We start from the raw sequence: 21,360 nt of genomic DNA, 5'->3' as shown, positions 1-21,360 counted from the left end.
ATGGTTGGCTAGAGGTCTGATATCTCCTGTAGTGAACATAGTGATTCTTAACCTGGAGTATGGCTGGAACAACGCGGCTGGAACAACGCAGCTGGAACAACTCGTCTGGAACAACTCTGCTGGAACAACTCTGCTGGAACAACTCTGCTGGAACAACTCTGCTGGAACAACTCTGCTGGAACAACGCGGCTGGAACAACTCTGCTGGAACAACTCTGCTGGAACAACGCGTCTGGAACAACGCGGCTGGAACAACTCTGCTGGAACAACGCTGCTGGAACAACGCTGCTGGAACAACTCTGCTGGAACAACTCTGCTGGAACAACGCGGCTGGAACAACTCTGCTGGAACAACGCGGCTGGAACAACGCGGCTGGAACAACGCGGCTGGAACAACTCTGCTGGAACAACTCTGCTGGAACAACGCGGCTGGAACAACTCTGCTGGAACAACGCGGCTGGAACAACTCTGCTGGAACAACTCTGCTGGAACAACGTGGCTGGAACAACGCGGCTGGAACAACTCTGCTGGAACAACTCTGCTGGAACAACGCAGCTGGAACAACGCAGCTGGAACAACGCGGCTGGAACAACGCGGCTGGAACAACGCGGCTGGAACAACTCTGCTGGAACAACGCGGCTGGAACAACGCGGCTGGAACAACGCGGCTGGAACAACGCGGCTGGAACAACGCGGCTGGAACACACCAATATGTTGTGACCAGGGACGTTATGAGGGAGGAGATTGGGGGTTGTGCTGAAAGACTATTGAACTGTTTTGTCTCTCTGGGGAAGTGTGCTGGAACCTGTCATGTTCAGTTTGTCCTTGTTACATTGAGACAAAGGGAATGTTCACTTACTGTTTACCTTCCTTTGTGGGATGTGTGTTAAAACCCCTTTCATTCAGTTTGTCCCTCTTGCTGTGCTGTAGGTGATGCTGGTGGGAGACTCCGGGGTGGGGAAGACCTGTCTGCTGGTGCGCTTTAAAGACGGAGCCTTCCTGGCAGGAAGCTTCATCTCTACTGTGGGCATCGACTTCAGGGTGAGTGGGGATGGATAATACATGGACACACGTTTCTATAAAAAGGGTAACATTCAATCAATGTACTTCATACCTCATATTTTGTATATAAAATGGGTCCATTCCTGGCTGAACATTTTAATAGATTTTTTTCCAGAACAGAGCTTTTCCTGTGTCTTTAAGCCCTGCGGCTGGAAGTGTTTCCTCTGTGGATACCAGTCTCTCTCTGGAAGACCTATCGATTCTTAAATTAGTTTGACATGCTTTCATTTAGGAACCGTCCCCTGCTGATTGGCATCTCCTCTCCTGTGCCAAATCCACGGCCCCCCATGGGCAGAGAGAAATACATCTAGGAATGAGTCTGGGTTCTGGAATTTAATTTCCAATGAGTCTGGGGGGAGGGGGGGTTGTTTGTGTGTGTGTGTCAGTGGAGGCTGCTGAGGGGAGGACGGCTGATAATAATGGCTGGAATGAAGCGATATGTTTGAAGTATTTGATACCATTCCACCTATACTGTTCCAGCCATTACCACGAGCCCGTCCTCCCCAATTAAGGTGCCACCAACCTCCTGTGGTGTGTATCTGTTGGCATGTATGTGTGCCTGCATTTGTGCGTGTGCGTGTGTGTTGTTCCTGGTTGGTTTCTCCTTCATTTTATTTCTGTATTGCTTCTTGAAGTAATGCTACTGCACTGCTTTTGTTAATCTCTTTTCAGTACGTTTAACTGCGGACCCTATAGACTCAAGGCTAGTGCAAGCTATAGCCCTTAAAGCCTTTCCTTTAGAGGGGTCACACACATGCTGTAGCATTATCTGACTAGCCACAGCGGCTCTGAACTCCTAACATAAAGGCTTACTGCCTGGTCTGCTCATGTCATATTGATTGGTTATTTAATTGTGTTGCTGCGCTGTGAGACCCTGGTGATTACGTTTTCACCCTCAAGGTTCACCCTGGCTCTCCTCTGCATGGCCTCTTGGTAAACCGTTCCTCTACTGGATCTCATCCAGCTTGTAAAACCTTTGTGATTCACACCATAAAACCTTCCCATTCAATCCTATTAAATCAAATGTATTTCATTGCCATTATATTTCAAATCCTTTGTCATTATTACCCTCAAGGTTCTCCCTGGCTCCCCTCTGCATGGCCTCTTGTTACAGTACAACAGTTCCTCTACAGCAGGGATCATCAACTAGATTCATCCAGCGTGTAAAACCTTTACGATTCACACCAAGGAAATTGAATGAATATAACTGATATTCAAGTAATTATATTTCTATGTTTCACTATTTCTCATAAAATGGTCACAGTTGTGGCTTTTGTTGATTCTCATACCGGATGAACCTAGATATAGCAGGCATAGAACTGTTTACCTTGCTGCGATTGGCTGAAAGGGCTGGTCTGCGTCCCAAATGCCACCCTATTCCCTACACAGTACACTGCTTTTGCCCATAGGGCTCTGGTTAAAGGTAGTGCTCTATGTAGGGTAGTGCTCTATGTAGGGTAGTGCTCTATGTAGGGTAGTGCTCTATGTAGGGTAGTGCTCTATGTAGGGTAGTGCTCTATGTAGGGTAGTGCTCTATGTAGGGTATCGGGTGCCATGTCGGACACAGACCAGGAGATTGCTCTGTGCTTGATTGCTCTGGCCTCTAGAGTGCCTGGATCATGACAGACCCCGTAAATGATTTCTCAGCCTCCCGTTAGCAGGTCATGGACAGCGGCTCTGAATGGGAGGTGTGTGTCTGGTCCCATAGTGTGTGTTTGTGGGCGTAAATGACTTTAGACTTCTGCTATTGAAATGTTTTCAGTTGAGCTCCCAGAGACCTGGTGAAATGGACATCTGATGCTTTCTTCATCTCACAGTTCAATGGCGTTCGTAGCCATTTGCATTGTGTATCAGATAGCTTTTTCAGGGAGGGATATGTATCATAAAAACACCTCACAGACACATACACACGCAGACAAACAAACATGCACGCATGTATGCACACACACAGACACTAATCTGACATTTTGGTAAAACATACTGGTGGAAATACTTTCCTATGTAACAGTAACTTTTAAATAGAACAGGAAGACACAGCGGTACATTGCACTAGTTCAACCACAACCACATACTGACCTAAATCTTTAGTGATAGGTTATGTTTCCATGACGACATCACAGTATTGAGCGGTTATATAGAGGTCTACTGAGTGGCTCAATTCTCTTATCTTACAGAAGACCTCAGCAACAAACTTCAGAGTGAAATAATCTGCTGTTCTTGAACTTTGTAAAGACTGAAGCTGTCATAGCTCCAGGATCTCTGGAAGTTCAACATCTCTGCGGTTTTGAAATGTCTTTGTTGAGTCACATCCTTGTTCCTCCAGGACGGGCAGGTGTAGAGAAATGTACCCAGGGACCCAGTATGTCGATGGGCATGGAGATTGTGGGCATCGTCCTGGGAGTAATGGGATTAATCACCACCATTGTAGTGTGTGCACTCCCCACCTGGATGGAGACAACCTTCATAGCAGCTAACTTGGTCACCACGGAGGTGGTCTGGGACGGCCTGTGGATAAGCTGTGTGAAGAGGAGCACAAGCCAGATTCAGTGTGAGGTCTACGACTCCATGCCAAGCTCCGCATGGAGCTCCAACCTGCAGGCCACCAGAGCCATGACCATCATGGCTATTATCCTGGGGTTTCTGGGAGTCATGGTCACCATGGTCGGGCACAAGACCACCAACTACATTAAGTTGATCATTATAACTGGAATATTCTTCATCCTGGCTGGATTTCTCATCCTCATTCCTGTCTCCTGGAAGGCCAGGGCAATCCTCAGCGACTCCTCCAATGAGTTGACTGGAGAGAAGAGGGAACTGGGGGGGGCGCTCTACTTCGGCTGGGGGGCTGCAGCCTTTCTCCTGATTGGAGGGGCCATACTTAGCAGAACTCTGTATACAAGTGGAACAGAGGTCGCGGCCATCACCACGGGGGTCATAGGATGGATAATCTCCATGGTGACCTGGGCATGTGCTTTAGGAATGTTAGACCTTCTGCAGTACAGAAGGAAACTGATTTTATCCTTCTTCTCCTTCTCCTTTATGCTCGGGCTGATATTATTTTTAGGGCTGATATTCTTCCTCTACAGATCAAAGTGCACTAACTGCATCAAGAGGAATCCGTCTGAAGCCGAAGTGATTAACTTCATTGGACTATTGTTCATCATGGCTGGTTTATCCCAGCTGATCTTTACCTCCTGTGTTGCCTTCGACTTGACACAAAACGTGAACCCTGACAACTTCCTGCAGAGTAATGGCCTTGTGTTTTCAGCTGAACCCGTTAGGTGGGCTGCTTCAATGCTTCTAATAGGAGGGACTATACTCTGCTGCTGCTGCTGCTTTAAAAAAGAAAAGCCTGTGTTGATCATTGACTCTATTGGCCTAAACCGGATCTTACATGTTTGTGAATCTGAGGGCAGCAAATAGTTGTCAGCAATTAGATGATTGGTGATGGATACACTTCATGGTCTGGACCCACACTGGACCCTGCAGGGTAAGATTGCCCACCACTTGTCAAAACACTTGAAAGGTAGATGTAAGCATGTTGTATAGGGCTGACTGATGGGATGTTTTATAGGTGGTGGAAATGACACCAAAATCAATAGTTTTTCCATTATTCTGAATAATAAATGTTGTTATTATTCAACTCCTGTGCCGTCTCCTGACTTCATTTGTTCATTGGGTGGAACTATGTTCTTCCTCATAGCTCGGGTTGTTTCTGGACAGGGATAACATGTCTTATCAAGGTGTAGCTGTAGACACTGGGGGTTTTAGTTGATCACACAGATGTATATTGGAACTATGTTCTTCCTCATAGCTCGGGTTGTTTCTGGACAGGGATAACATGTCTCATCAAGGTGTAGCTGTAGACACTGGGGGTTTTAGTTGATCACACAGATGTATATTGGAACTATGTTCTTCCTCATAGCTCGGGTTGTTTCTGGACAGGGATAACATGTCTTATCAAGGTGTAGCTGTAGACACTGGGGGTTTTAGTTGATCACAGAGATGTATATTGGAACTATGTTCTTCCTCATAGCTCGGGTTGTTTCTGGACAGGGATAACATGTCTTATCAAGGTGTAGCTGTAGACACTGGGGGTTTTAGTTGATCACAGAGATGTATATTGGAACTATGTTCTTCCTCATAGCTCGGGTTGTTTCTGGACAGGGATAACATGTCTTATCAAGGTGTAGCTGTAGACACTGGGGGTTTTAGTTGATCACACAGATGTATATTGGAACTATGTTCTTCCTCATAGCTCGGGTTGTTTCTGGACAGGGATAACATGTCTTATCAAGGTGTAGCTGTAGACACTGGGGTTTTAGTTGATCACAGAGATGTATATTGGAACTATGTTCTTCCTCATAGCTCGGGTTGTTTCTGGACAGGGATAACATGTCTTATCAAGGTGTAGCTGTAGACACTGGGGGTTTTAGTTGATCACAGAGATGTATATTGGAACTATGTTCTTCCTCATAGCTCGGGTTGTTTCTGGACAGGGATAACATGTCTTATCAAGGTGTAGCTGTAGACACTGGGGGTTTTAGTTGATCACAGAGATGTATATTGGAACTATGTTCTTCCTCATAGCTCGGGTTGTTTCTGGACAGGGATAACATGTCTTATCAAGGTGTAGCTGTAGACACTGGGGGTTTTAGTTGATCACAGAGATGTATATTGGAACTATGTTCTTCCTCATAGCTCGGGTTGTTTCTGGACAGGGATAACATGTCTTATCAAGGTGTAGCTGTAGACACTGGGGGTTTTAGTTGATCACAGAGATGTATATTGGAACTCTGTTCTTCCTCATAGCTCGGGTTGTTTCTGGACAGGGATAACATGTCTTATCAAGGTGTAGCTGTAGACACTGGGGGTTTTAGTTGATCACACAGATGTATATTGAACTAGTTGTTCAGCTATGTGGGTATCAACAACTCTCTCTCTCTCTGTATCACCCTCTCCCCATTCTATATTTCTCTTTCCTACCTCCCTGACTCTCCCTTTATCCCTCCATTATGTAACTGTTGCCTCTCCAGTGTCAGGGCTGGGTTCATGTCCAGGATGGTGCACCTCAATATTAGGAAGGTGTTCCTAATGTTTGGTATACTCTGTGTTCTGCCTCTCTAAGAGCAGAATGTTGATTAATGTCCAACATGCATTTAAATGTTGGTAGATTTTTGTTGTGGTTATGTAAGCTTGTTTCAGCTCCTATTTCCTATTGGTTTAGGAACAGGCATACGCTCCCAGGAGGGTTTTGGTTTGGTTACATAAGAGAGGAATACTGATTGATGCAGTGAATTCATTGTTTTTATTTATTTTATTCATTAATTTCTTATATAATCTGCATACAAGAGGAATATAAGAGGAACATACACAAATGTGTTATTGACGGGAAAGAGAGAGGCAGTGGCTGCTGCAGCTGCCTGGCACATTTTCAATAGGAAAGACAACATTTCAATGATTGTCCTTCATATAATTAAGAGTGAGGGGGGTGGGCTCTTCTACTCCATATTTAGTCTCAACTGTGGTTGCTGGGTAATGTTTTTGCAGCGAGGTTAGAACTGGTTTCTGGTTTCAAGCCCTTGTTATTATGAAGAATGCTAGATGCATAATGTGTCCAGATTTGACCTGATTCTAGGCACTTTATGATGCGTCTCCAATTTCCACATGGTTTATTAGTCAGCAGATTGCCATTTCCACGTGGTTTATTAGGCAGCAGATTGCCATTTCCACGTGGTTTATTAGTCAGCAGATTGCCATTTCCACGTGGTTTATTAGGCAGCAGATTGCCATTTCCACGTGGTTTATTAGGCAGCAGATTGCCATTTCCACGTGGTTTATTAGTCAGCAGATTGCCATTTCCACGTGGTTTATTAGTCAGCAGATTGCCATTTCCACGTGGTTTATTAGTCAGCAGATTGCCATTTCCACGTGGTTTATTAGGCAGCAGATTGCCATTTCCACGTGGTTTATTAGGCAGCAGATTGCCATTTCCACGTGGTTTATTAGGCAGCAGATTGCCATTTCCACGTGGTTTATTAGGCAGCAGATTGCCATTTCCACGTGGTTTATTAGGCAGCAGATTGCCATTTCCACGTGGTTTATTAGGCAGCAGATTGCCATTTCCACGTGGTTTATTAGGCAGCAGATTGCCATTTCCACGTGGTTTATTAGGCAGCAGATTGCCATTTCCACATGGTTTATCAGGCAGCAGATTGCCATTTCCACATAACATGGTGTGTGTGTTTTTGCATTTGTGCAAGCGAAAGTGCAATATTCCAATGAGAGAAATTGGAGGAAGCGAAGTCATTGTGTATGCATCTGAGGCTCACTCACTCACTCACTCACTCAGAGTTTGGTTAGTCTGTTATCTCACCAAAGCACGTCAATCAATCACTTTATGGACAGACTCGGAGTTGGTCCAGATGTGAACAATATGTATTAGACTGTCAGACGCTCCAGTCAGGCTCATCAACTCTGTTACCAACAGATACAAGCAATCAACGTTTCAACCTTTCAATGTGCTGCACACACACACACACACTCACTCACTCACTCACTCACTCACTCACTCACTCACTGTTCTCCTCACATTGTGATTGTTCTCATCCATCATTGTCTGAGAGTTGAAACATAGTCACGTCACTTTAGTTATTCTCCAGATTGCGCTTTGGATATTTATATATCACATTGCTGAGAATAATATGTGTGAGGAGGAGTGGAAGACGGTGTCACTGTTGTTGACTCCCCAAAGATACTGGTGGGGAAATGGAATCATACAGTATCTCATCAACAGCAGTAAATCCCATGGCAACTCATTACAGCAGAGAGAAACTATACCGTCTTGCCGAATTTGATCAATTTGGCTTGGTCTAACTGGTATTTGTTCAGTGCAAACCAGGATAGAAATAGCATGTTTTATTTGAAATACTTTAGAAGCATTTGATTTAGTTTGTCTGGTATAATGGAACCAATAAAACAGTCCTTTCAGGTAAGCTAAATCAAGCGCATCTAAAATATTTTAAAGAAAACAACACATTTAAAATGTTCAACCCAGGTCTGCACTCAGTGCACCGAATACTATCAACATTAGCAGTTACCCTTACATGTCTCCAACTTGAGCGAGAGGAGTTGATAATTCCCTTAACAACCAATAAATATTCCCATGACAACCATAATGGGTCAAGGAAATGTCCCCATTGGAGGCCAACCAACAGCGGTCCTCTTAAAGGCATTGAGGGAAAGGAAGGATGAGAGCATGAAAAGACAAGGGAGAGGTGGAGAGCAGATTGTATAGAGCAATATCCTGTTTCTCTCCTCTTCTCCTTCTCCCCTCTTCTTCTCTTTCCAAGCCAAATAACAACCTCTTCTGATGGGCTCTATGTTTATTACTGATTTGTTGTTGAGCGTCAGAAAGACTCTCTCGCTCTCCCTCCCTACCTCCCCATTTCTTTGTATACCTCACCTCTTCTCCTGTGTAGAAGTAAACTCTCTCAATCCTACTGCTCTCATTCAAACGCACAAACGCTAGTCGGATCCTGTTGGGGAAAGTCAGCTTCTAACTGCATAAATCTGTCTTTCCCTCCCTGAGTTACATCTCCTGGCATTATACAGCTACGTCCCAAATGACACCCTGTTCCCTATTCAGTGCATTACCTTTCACCGGGGCCCATCGGGACACAGCCTAGATTTATGCCTTTCGGGACGAGACAAATGTTCTGTTTCATCATGTATGAAGTCGGTTGGTTAAAAGGTATCAGTGGAATTCATGGAAGCTCATGTGGATCTGAGATCAAAGCTGGGGTTCTGGGCCCGTATCCAGAGAAAGCATGCTGATCTAGGAACAGATCCCCTCCTGTCCTTGTAATCATATTCATTATGACCTAAAAGGCTAAACTAGTCCTAGAACAGTGCTCCTATTCTGAGACAACCCTGGTGGTGTTTCTTGTTATGCATCCCTATAGGCGCTTTGATAGTCTTCACAGAGACCAGTGTTGTTAGTGGCGGTCCACAAGAAACGTTCCCAATCACCAAGTCCCCTTGATTAGACTACTGATAGCTCTGTCCTTGTTCTCATTCAGGTCCTGCTGGGTATGTCAGGAACTTGACCTCTCTTGTCCTTAGACTGTCACCATATGTCTCTTCAACTGTTGTCATGTCCAGTGTCCAAAGTCATTTGTTATTGTCTCTCCTTGGTTGAGTGCATGAATGTCTTTCTATTGACAGCTGTTGTATTCATGTACACCGGTGTGTGTGTGAGAGAGTGAGCGTCTGTCGATGCATGTGTGTTCATCACCATCTGATGAGAGTGCAAGGCCACTGTTGACCTCGGTGGCTGTCATCCCTTCCCCTGATCCCAGCCTTTCTGAGCTTGTGTGTAATAGTTCAGTCTATATCGACATGCGTGGCATTTCTAATGATCTGTTGTGACGGCTCATACATTTACATGTTAGTCATTTAGCAACTCTCCTTCCGTGGCCTCCAACTGCTCTTAAATGCAAGTAAAACTAAATGCATGCTCTTCAACCGATCCCTGCCCGCCCGTCTAGCATCACTACTCTGGACAGTTCTGACTTACAATGTGTGGACAACTACAAATACCTAGGTGTCTGGTTAAAATGTAAACTCTCCTTCCAGACTCACATTAAGCAACTCTAATCCAAAATTAAATCTAAAATCGGCTTCCCATTTCGCAAAAAAGCATCCTTCACTCATGCTGCCAAACAACCTCGTAAAACTGACTAATCTACCGATCCTTGACTTCGGCGACATCATTTACAAAATAGCCTCCAACACTACTCAGCAAATTGTATGCAGTCTATCACAGTGCCATCCATTTTGTCACCAAAGCCCACCACTACTACCCACCACTGCGACCTGTATGCTCTCGTTGGCTGGCCCTCGCTTCATATTTTTCGCCAAACCCACTGGCTCCAGGTCATCTATAAGTATTTTTGGGGGAAAGCCCCGCCTTATCTCAGCTCACTGGTCACCATAGCAGCACCCATCCGCAGCACACGCTCCAGCAGGTATATTTCACTGGTCACTCCCAAAGGCAATTCCTCATTTGGCCACCTTTCCTTCCAGTTCACTGCTGCCAATGACTGGAATGAATTGCAAAAATCACTGAAGCTGGAGACTCATATCTCCCTCACTCATATCTCCCTCACTAACTGTAAGCGTAAGCTGTCAGAGCAGCTTACCGATCATTGCACCTGTACATAGCCATCTGTAAATAGTCCACCCAACTACCTCATCCCCATATTGTTTTTTTGCACCTTTGCACCTCAGTATCTCTACTTGCACATCTATGACTCCAGTGTTTAATTGCTAAATTGTAATTATTTTGCTACTATGGCCTATTTATTGCCTTACCTCCCTAATCTTACTACATTTGCACTCACTGTATATAGACCTTTCTATTGTGTTATTGACTATACGTTTGTTTACTCCATGTGTAACTCTGTGTTTGTGTCGCACTGCTTTGCTTTATCTTGGCCAGGTCGCAGTTGTAAATGAGAACTTATTCTCAACTGTCCTACCTGGTTAAAGGTGAAATAAAATAAATAAAAAGACACTCTTATCCAGAGCCACTTACAGTTAGTGTATTCATCTTAAAATAGTTAGGTGAGACAACCACATATCACAATGGTAGTAAGTACATTCTTCCTCAATAAAGAAGCTATCAGCAAGTTTCCCATAGGATAACTATTGCCCTCCCTCTCCCCCTTGGGGATAGATTACCTGGATCGTGTTCATTAGGGCATACAATGGAAAATGTTTTGTAGTGGGAAAATGAAAACTATTTTCTTATTGGACAAGTCTGGGTAGTCCCTCTGTGTCAATCCTTTTACATCTGTTTGGTGCCGAATAAACGCAACCCTGATGGTTGACATCAATGCCATAATCCTCCTGGCATTGGCTCCTCCATCTTGGACAAGGAGGCTAGAAGTGATATGTCTAGCTGCTTGTCCTTAGACTACCCCACCTATAGGTCAATCTATGGCTCTGAGTTGTTCCTGACCAGGAACAACTCTGGGCCCTTATAGGTAATGCCTCTGACCTGTTGGCCCTAACAAACCCAGAAGAAAAAAACACTTACCACAGGGAAACGTTTTCTTTTATCCGAACAGTTGCAGGCACTACGGCACTCCAGTGTCAGCTAATTAATACTACTTTAGCGGTCACAAACAACTTTTAGTGCCTGCAGCCGTCCATTATATCTGTCAGTGGAGCTTTTAAACACTGGAGGAGTCACAGAGAAGCATTGTCTTAGTGATGGACTGTAGGCCTGGTCTTTTACACTGCTGCAGGTGTCCTGGGGATCTATGGAAAAATGGCTGCCCTACAGAGACCAGCCATAGAGGTGGATAAAGGGCTCCCCCGGCTATCTTTGCCATCGACTCTTTCTACAGTCTAAGTGAGGTGGGGGTCTCTGTGATCTAGGACACCATGGCCACTATAGATGCTAGGTTTTGCAGTGTGTTCTGGATGTCTCAGTTTGTTACTGTTAGCGTTGCCCAGGTCTGATTTAGTAACTTGTCGAGTGAGATACTGACTAACAAATAAAGATATGGACTGACTGACATCTGTGAGGATATCTGGTGCCTTCTGTGCAGTTTATAGGATCGGTATATCATGTTCCTGTGATTCTTAAATGTTGCAATACTTTGCAGAATTGGAACATACTCAAGTATCAGATGTGTTGATCTACCAAGTGGCTCCTGCGATAGATCATCAGGGGCCCTGTTCCCCGGCACCTCGGGGCTTCAGAGTACGAAGTGGATGAGCAGAGGGCGTGTTGTGTAGAATCGATCTCTCCTCCCTCCTTTCTCCCCTTGTTCAGATGAGACCGAACTGAGCTTAGCACATTCTGACAGGGAAGTTGCAGTTGTTAGAATATTGGAGTGTATGTTTAGTAGCCATGGGAACCAGACCTGTCTGTGTTCTCATTCTACTCCTTACCAGGTGCAACTCCTTTTCATATGCCAAACATGTATGTTTAGGATATATTTTTAGGTCATTCTGCTGGAATTAATTGTGACAGGATCTGTGGAATGTTGACTTGTAGGTGAGTGCACTAGGCTAGTGTACTAGGCTAATGTACTAGGCTAGTGTACTAGGCTCGTGTATGTGAGAGGTTTTGTGTGTCTGTCTCTATCCCCATGAGTATAAAGGCATTGCTTTGCACCTGCAGGGTCAGTCTAAATGTCACGCTCACAGTTAGCCTTCCTCTTCCTACTACTCATCCTCTAATGATTCCTCTTCTCCCGGGTCACTCAATCTATCACCCCCATAAACACATACACTACAGAAGTGTCTTCCTTATTTTCCCATTCACTTTCTAAGGACACAGTACATTTTGGCCCAACACAAGACGTCATTTCTCACCTTATTGATATGCAGTTTGGTGGAAAATAGAAAAACAGTCGTGCCATTTCACCTCGCAGCCGGATGCTTTAAAAATGAGACATTGGCCTCTGCGGGGTGGGTCAGATATGAGGAGTGAGTGTGCGTTTCTCTCCTCCTCGCTGTTTCTTTCTCTTCCTCATCTTTCTTTCCCTCCCCCTTCTTTCTCCCCATCCCAAAGTCACACTGAGCTGTGCCTGACCTTCAACCACTGTTCCCCTCCCCCGCTCTGCACCTGTCCCCAGGCCACATCGTCTGCATGTTAACAGAGGGTGAGTGAGAGAGACACACTCCCTCTGGCGTCCCTGGTGTATTAACCTTGATCAAAGGGTGATGTGCTGATTGGAGGATTCTTCTTCTACTACACAAGGGCTCTGAACTCCTCTACAGTGTCTCCTCCATCACTGCTTTGTAGTCTAGTGAATGTTTAATGTTTCTCTTTTTCTGCCTTAAAGTTATCTCGGTTAACCCAGAATTAAAGTCTTGTGTAATTGGTCAGATGCACGAGTAAGTTCTGGGTGCATACTTAAGAGAAAGGATGATGGGAACCGGAATGAAGCGCTCCACACTCTCTCTTTGCAAGTTGTGGGCAAGTCTATGGGCCAGATGTCCCCTCCCCTTACGAAATTCGAAAGATGCTAACACCTGTGAAATTGTGATTTGTCCAAATAACCAGGGACGAAAAACCCAAGAACCGGAACTGATGCTGCTTGTTATCTCACGTATCATGACAGATCTACTGTACCATGTATGTTTTCGTAGTCTGTCCATTAGCCTTAACGAGACACACCTCTTTGAGAAGCTGCTATACTGTAGCTACAACTTATGAATAACTGTTGAACACAGGACACTAAAACATATTTTTTTGTTGTAAGAAATAGCCAGGTCACAACACTAGCTCATGCTTGCTTATGACAGGTCTTCGAATGTTATGTCATCTTAAAGCATTATACCCAGTGACTTTAAATACCCTGTGATCTTCAACGACAGTGTTACCCAAGTTTCTAAATGTGGTTGTAGAGATATGAATGCAACTGATTCTGTCTGGGTGAAAGTCTTTTAATCATAGTGAACTGTACAGATGCCGACTCTTAATTTCATCATCCTGAAATGCAAACTTTATGTATTAGAGATTTAAAAAGGCTTCTGAAGTTTATAGTTTCTGATTGAAAATGTCAGCCTTGATTTTCTCTATTTTTTTTCATCAACCCTTATAAAACATTTCCATTAATTATAATCCACAATCCAATTCACATTTCCTGTTGCTGCAGGATTATTTTCCTGCTGTCTGAAACTGGCTCAAATTAAGATACGGCATCTGTAAGCAGCCTTCCCAGGTTAGAGAAGAAGGAGGTGGTGTGTGTGTGTTTATTTATTGAGAACTGTGCAAAAGGTTTGGGTGTGTGTCACTCAGTCTGTAGAGGTTGAGGAGAAGAAACCAAAGGGAGAAGCCAGTGATGTGGCATCATGACTCATTAACTGAACCACTGAACCAGTCTTATGGAGGGAGCGGATCACGGAAGCACTGAACCAGTCTTATGGAGGGAGCGGATCACTGAACCACTGAGCCAGTCTTATGGAGGGAGGGTAGCCTAGTGGTTAGAGCGTTGGACTAGTAACCGGAAGGTTGCAAGTTCAAACCCCTGAGCTGACAAGGTACAAATCTGTCATTCTGCCCCTGAACAGGCAGTTAACCCACTGTTCCTAGGCCATCATTGAAAATAAGAATTTGTTCTTAACTGACTTGCCTAGTTAAATGAAGGTAAAATAAAATAAAAAATATGGAGGGAGCAGATCGCTGAGCCACTGAGCCAGTCTTATGGAGGGAGCAGATCACTGGGCCAGTCTTATGGAGGGAGCAGATCACTGAGCCAGTCTTATGGAGGGAGCAGATCACTGGGCCACTGAGCCAGTCTTATGGAGGGAGCAGATCACTGAGCCAGTCTTATGGAGGGAGCAGATCACTGGGTCACTGAGCCAGTCTTATGGAGGGAGCAGATCATTGGGTCACTGAGCCAGTCTTATGGAGGGAGCAGATCACTGGGCCACTGAGCCAGTCTTATGGAGGGAGCAGATCACTGGGTCACTGAGCCAGTCTTATGGAGGGAGCAGATCACTGAGCCAGTCTTATGGAGGGAGCAGATCACTGGGCCACTGAGCCAGTCTTATGGAGGGAGCAGATCACTGGGCCACTGAGCCAGTCTTATGGAGGGAGCAGATCACTGGGCCACTGAGCCAGTCTTATGGAGGGAGCAGATCACTGAGCCAGTCTTATGGAGGGAGCAGATCACTGGGCCACTGAGCCAGTCTTATGGAGGGAGCAGATCACTGAGCCACTGAGCCAGTCTTATGGAGGGAGCAGATCACTGGGCCACTGAGCCAGTCTTATGGAGGGAGCAGATCACTGGGCCACTGAGCCAGTCTTATGGAGGGAGCAGATCACTGAGCCAGTCTTATGGAGGGAGCAGATCACTGAGCCAGTCTTATGGAGGGAGCAGATCACTGGGCCACTGAGCCAGTCTTATGGAGGGAGCAGATCACTGGGCCACTGAGCCAGTCTTATGGAGGGAGCAGATCACTGAGCCACTGAGCCAGTCTTATGGAGGGAGCAGATCGCTGAGCCACTGAGCCAGTCTTATGGAGGGAGCAGATCGCTGAGCCACTGAGCCAGTCTTATGGAGGGAGCAGATCACTGAGCCAGTCTTATGGAGGGAGCAGATCACTGGGCCACTGAGCCAGTCTTATGGAGGGAGCAGATCACTGAACCACTGAGCCAGTCTTATGGAGGGAGCAGATCACTGAGCCACTGAGCCAGTCTTATGGAGGGAGCAGATCACTGAGCCACTGAGCCAGTCTTATGGAGGGAGCAGATCATTGAGCCACTGAGCCAGTCTTATGGAGGGAGCAGATCACTGAACCACTGAGCCAGTCTTATGGAGGGAGCAGATCACTGAGCCACTGAGCCAGTCTTATGTTTGGAGCAGCTGTCTAGGCTGGTCTAATCTATAGCACTGCCATGCGCGGTAATCAGAGAGCATCAGACTACAAACACACCACCGCGCTCACACACGCATACTGTAAACATGCAATCAACACTCACGACACACACACACACAAATACTGTAATCAACAGACACAAACTTTCTCCCTCTAATGTAGACAAACTAAAAAAAAAAACACTCAAAACACCCACACACACTCACAATATTATAAGGAGCGCCACAGCTTCAGAACATAAACAAGGGCTCTTACATACACAGCATGTTACATTGTCTGATTGCATCTGAACAGAAATAGATAGTCGAGAGAGAGGGTTTTCAAAGCCCAATTTACATTTCATCTCTTACCTTTGGTCATCTCTCTCCTTTGATCAGGTAGGATGTGATGGAGATGAGGTTGTTAGTTTACGCTACATGTACTCTGTGAGGGGTTAGAGTACGCTGTCCATATTAGGATAGCCTCGGTCTCATCACAACTTCTAGATTGAACAAAGTTGTGCCTAGACTAGGGCTGTCCTAACATGGACACCAGTCTTATGGAGGACATGGAGCCTATTCACCAGTGGAGTTGTTGTGTTTTGAAGACAGAGAAGAGTAACTTCCTCTGAACTTTAGACAGAAAAATGTAGATCATCTACAGCACATATGTCAGAGCCAGTCAAGGGAGCGGATCACATCACTGAGCCAGTCTTAAGAAGGATTGAACCACGGCCCTTATGGAGGGGGATGATCTTGATTTATTATTAGAACCGGAGGCAGCAAGCCGGCAGCCAGTCTTATGGATCTTTTACACGCACCAATACTACATTTCCCACAATGCAAAGGTGAGCAGATCACTGAGCAGTAGGCTGCTTCATTTCAATATTTATTGGCACAGCAGTCGTCAGCATCACAGTAAAATTAACTTTCAGATACCCATCAAAAATGGAAAGCAGAAGGTGGATACTGAGAACCGGGGGTTTCAAACATGGTGGGAGCAGATATATGTTCATGAAGGTAGCTGGAAAACCTGTGCCAGTCTTCTGGTGGAGAAAGTGTGGCGGTACTGAAAGAGTATAATCTGAGACGACAGTCTTATGGAAACGAAACACTGAGCCGGACAAAAACAAGAATATGGACATGGAACAAAGGCTACAAAAGGCAGAGGAATTAAAAGCCAGGCCTCAAATCTCGACAGGCTCTGTTCAAAAAAGCCAAATCACAAGGCCAGGCTGCTGTCAAGGCCAGTTTTATTTTGGCAGAAGAGATCGCTAAATCAGCCCGAGCCAGTTTACGGAGGGGATTTCATCAAAAACTGCATGATTAAAGTTTGCCACTGAGCCAGTTTGCCCAGAAAAAGGCAACTCTTTTTAAATGTGAGTCTGAGCAGAAACACCATTGCCGAGAGAGTAGACCAGTTGTCCATCAATCTAAAAGAGCCAGCTTATGGAAAAAGGGAAAAGATTTTATTGCATATTCCTTGGCTGTGGATGAGAGCACCGACATTTCTGACATTGCCCAGTTGTCAATTTTCATGGAGGGAGCAGTGGACTCCAACCTAAGCGTGACAGAGAGTTTTTGGCTTTACGTCCTATGCATGGCACAACTACGGGGCATGATTTTATGAAGAGGTGTCAAGATGTGTAAATGAGATGGAGCTGTCTTATGGAAAAACTCGTGGGTTTGACAGATCGCCACTGAGCCACCTGCGATGTGTGGACACCAGTCGGACTGGTGGCGAAGATACGGGAAAAGATGCAAGAGAAAACGCGACAGGTGAGCTGACAGCTTATCATTGTATCATACACCAGGAAGCGTTGTGCGGCCAAAGTCTTATGGAAAATGGAGCATGTAATGAGCATCATCATGGCACAGTTAACTTTATCAGAGCCAAAGGTTTGAATCACCGCCAGTTCAAGGCATTTCTGACGGAGTTAGAAACAGAGCATGGTGATTTGCCTTATCACACAGAGGTGCGATGGCTAAGCCAGGGCCAAAGGTGCTTAAAGATGTTTCGAGCTTGAGCCAGTGAGGAGATTTGTCTGTTCTTGGACAGCAAAGGGAAAGACACAACACAACTCCGAGGGACAGAAATGTTTCTGTGTGTGGAATGGCTTTTCTGTGTGACATCACTGAGTCATCTGAATGCAATAAACTTGCAGCTGCAGGGTCGGGATCGTGTCATCTCTGATATGTACAGTACAGTGAAGGCATTTAAAACCAAACTGAGCCAGTCTATGGGAGAGCAGATGCGGAAAGAAAATTTGAGCCACTTTCCCAGCTGCCAGACCATGAAGCAGAAGCCTCTACCAGTGCAGTTCACGAGCACACAGTTGGCTGATAAAATAGGTATGCTTGAGCCACTGACTTATGGAGGGACGCAGATTTGCTGACTTTGAAGCACAAAAAGCAGGTTGGAACTCACTGTAACCCATTTGCTGTTGACGTGGAAAGCTCAGCCAGTCCAAACCTCCAAATGGAGTTGATTGACCTCCAATGCAATGATGCACTGAGGGCAAAATATGCGGCAGTGGGTCTTATGCGGAGTTCGCCCGTTTCCTCCCGGCACAATGCCCCAGCTGCCATCCAGGCTGCTCAAGCGTTGTCTATGTTTGGCAGCACATACCTGTGTGAACAACTGTTTTCTTTGATGAACCTGAACAAAACATCACACAGAAGATCTGAGCCTTAGCCTGTCTGAACACCTCCACTGAGCCAATTCTGGAGGGGATTTCTTCAGCTCAGAGCCTTACAGTCCGAACATTGATGAACTTGTGGAAAAGATGGGACACCACCAAGTATCACCCTCAACCTCAAACAAGTGAACATTACTGTGCAATCACATATTTAGAGTTTTTACTCAGTTCAAGTTTAAAAGTTAAAATTTAATATTTGTTTTCACTGCATGTTACTTCTCCTTAAACAAAGTGTTGTTTTTGATTAATAGATTTTTGCACTTTATTTTTTTGTATTTCAATCCAATTATATTTTAAAAATATTTCAGTTGAGTGGATGATAGAAAATTGCTATTACATTTTTTCTTTGAAGTAAATTTAGCCCACTTTTGCTAAAATAGAAAATATAGTCTACTGATGGTGCCTTGAATACCGGTTTCTTTCATTTAATGTTCATGTTATGGGGATATTTATATAAAGGAAATTTGTCTTTTGTGTCTGTTGAAAATTAAAGATTACTGACAGAGCCATAAGAAAATATTGCTTTATTTATCTGATCATATTGTAATATATTTGTTAGGTTTTCAGTAGGTTCAATTAGGTTCACTAGACTATATGCGTCATTTAAAAAATTTTCAATGAACATTCGAACAGTCCGGCCCTCGTCTTGTAGCTGATTTTTTTATTTGGCCCTCCGTCCATTTGACTTTGACACCCCTGATCTACAGCTTGTTCTCTTCCTTGACAGATTTCTGTCAATCAATGCAATTTATTTATAAAGCCATTTTTTACATCAGCAGTTGTCATGAAGTAGCTTTAACAGTAGTCCAAGCTAGTTTTAGTATCACTTTTGCTTTGAAGATTGATGCAGAAATTGCCTCTTCATTGGACCCTTGATTTCTAAATGTAAGGAAACCATTGGACCTCGATGTGCTGTGTCACCAAGGCCCAGGGCTGTGTTATTGTGGCTATAGGGCCTAGTAATGCTTCATTGGCACCTGTGGGAAATTTGGGATTAGTATTGATGACGGCTCAGTAGCTAAATGGACTGCAGAGAAATGTTGAAAGCAGAAGAGGGACAATAACATTTCAGAATGTAGTTAGAACACACTCTAACCTTGTGTTGTACAGATCTAGGCTTTTAATTTGATCAGCCTGTTGAAGGAGGACATTTTTAACTTGTAGTGTATTCAAGGTTTAAAATTGGCTTCTGTTGTTGAATTTCCACTTTGTCAGACTTGATTTTGCCTTACGAAAAATGTATCAACCCCTACACAAATGTCCATAATCCACATAATAATTAACATTTCCTGTTGCTGCATGGTTATTTTCCTGCTGTAGCAAAGTGGCTCAAATATTTCTTTATTTTGACATTTAACCTTTATTTAACTAGACAAGTCAGTTAAGAACTTAAGAACACATTATTTACAATGACAGCCAACACTGTCCAAACTTGGACATTGCTGGGCCAATTGTGTGCCACCCTATGGGACTCCCAATCACAGCTGGTTGTGATACAGCCTGGATTTGAACCAGGGTGTCTGTAGTGACACCTCTAGCACTGAGATGCAGTGCCTTAGACCACTGCCCCACTCGGGAGCCCGAGTGATCCTACATCTGAACCTAAATGGGCTGTGAAGAAATATTGTGAATGGTTGATTCCTTCTCTCACCCAAGCATGAGTCATAGCAAAATATAGGGACATTGGCTTCATACTGTACGGTATAATAGACCGATGGAATAAAAACTGCACATCAAACAAAGACCATGGCATTCACTGTGTTTACGATTGATCGATTCCCTTCCTTTCTCCCTCGTCATCATCATCAGAACAATGAACTCCATCTTGGAGATGACTAGAATCCACTTGAGTCATTACAGAAACACACTCATCTCAAGGTTGACTGAAGAGAAATGGACAAGCAGCCATAACTGCAAAGAGTTAGTCAAACAATGTAAGTCATTCAGGCAATATAGCTTGAGGTCAGAGGTCATAGCATGGGTGTTGTGAGACACTCAAAAAGGTGTAATGGGTTTGCTCTCAGATGTCGCATAAAGCTTACACCGTTATTTGATTTTGAAAAAGTGTGCACAGACGTTTTGGCTTTATAGCCTTCAGCATTTAGGTACAATTTTATTTTAATTCAAAACAGCATTTGTAAAGAACAACCGATGAACAACAGATGCTTCTAATCAGGGTTTCCACTCATCTGCCAATCAGGGATGTGACTTCTCTGGTCTACCTGTATTGTTGGGAGACACTGTCCAGGCATCCACACTTTCTTTCTGACCTCAAACAATTGGGCTAACGACAAATGACCCCCTATCCCTAAGTGCACTACATAAGGGTAGGGTATCTGATCAGAAGTAGTGCACTATATGGTAAATAATGTGTCATTGGAGACCCAGTCTGTGGAGGGGAGGAGGACGTGTGTGCGTGCGTGCAAGTACCCCAGCCTGCGTACCTACGTGCATGTGTGGGTGCGAGACTGCTAACGGAAATCACACATGCATTTCAGCTGTGATTCAATGTGAAAAGTGGAATAAAAAACAACAAAACAAGGGCCTGTATCTGAGGAACAAAGAACCACAGCACTAAAGAAATCAGTACCCAACCCAACCTGCAACAGGTCATCAAAACGGTTGAACTCTTTCTCATGAGTAGTACTACATTACACTACTATATTACGTCAGTGTGCATTATACAACACCAAAGTCCCTACAAAGGCCATTACATTACACCCAGTGGTCGTTTTATTAGGTACACCCAGCTAGTACTGGTTCGAACCCACCTTTGCTCCAGAACAGCCTGAATTCTTCAGAGCATGGACATGTTGCTCAATTTCTATCAAGTTGCCTAACCTGTGCCAGGAAAACATTCCCCACCAGGATTGGGCCACGGACTCATGATGCTCACGCCAAATCCTGACTCTGCCATCTCAGCATGACGCAACAGGAACTGGGATTCATCGGACTAGGCAATGTTTTTCCACTCCTCAATTATCCAGTGTTGGTGGCCCGCTTCTTGTTTTTAGCTGGTAGGAGTGGAACCCGGTGTGGTTGTCTGCAGCAATAGCCCGTCTGTGACAAAGACCGACGAGTTGTGTGTTCCGAGATGCCGTTCTGCACACCACCGTTGTACCGCGCCGTTATTTGTCTGTCTGTGGCCCGTTAGCTTGCACCATTCTTGACATTCTCCTTCGACCTCTCATCAACGAGCTGTTTTTGGCCGCAGGATA

The 21,360-nt window shown here is 44.7% G+C and overlaps 2 protein-coding genes across 2 annotated transcripts in view; both read left to right on the top strand.

Moving 5' to 3' along the window:
* Positions 1 to 839: 839 nt before the first annotated feature.
* The window catches only part of LOC135568764 (ras-related protein Rab-26-like), a 111,730-nt gene continuing 91,209 nt past the window's right edge, over positions 840 to 21,360 (top strand). Inside the window, exon 1 of the mRNA XM_065015471.1 lies at positions 840 to 1,038. Within this exon, the coding sequence (XP_064871543.1) occupies positions 931 to 1,038 (108 nt within the window). The 5' untranslated portion in view covers positions 840 to 930. The remainder of the gene's footprint in view (positions 1,039 to 21,360) is intronic.
* LOC115123448 (uncharacterized) lies at positions 2,610 to 4,706 on the top strand. Its single transcript, XM_029652794.2, has one exon. The coding sequence runs from the start codon at positions 3,349 to 3,351 to the stop codon at positions 4,480 to 4,482; it is 1,134 nt and encodes a 377-aa protein (XP_029508654.2). The 5' UTR covers positions 2,610 to 3,348; the 3' UTR covers positions 4,483 to 4,706.

This window comes from Oncorhynchus nerka, unplaced genomic scaffold (genome assembly GCF_034236695.1).
Source record: "Oncorhynchus nerka isolate Pitt River unplaced genomic scaffold, Oner_Uvic_2.0 unplaced_scaffold_1408, whole genome shotgun sequence".
Lineage (NCBI taxonomy): Eukaryota > Metazoa > Chordata > Actinopteri > Salmoniformes > Salmonidae > Oncorhynchus > Oncorhynchus nerka.
The sequence above is the reverse complement of the archived record's forward strand: the minus strand, read 5'-3'. Positions and strand labels throughout refer to the sequence as shown.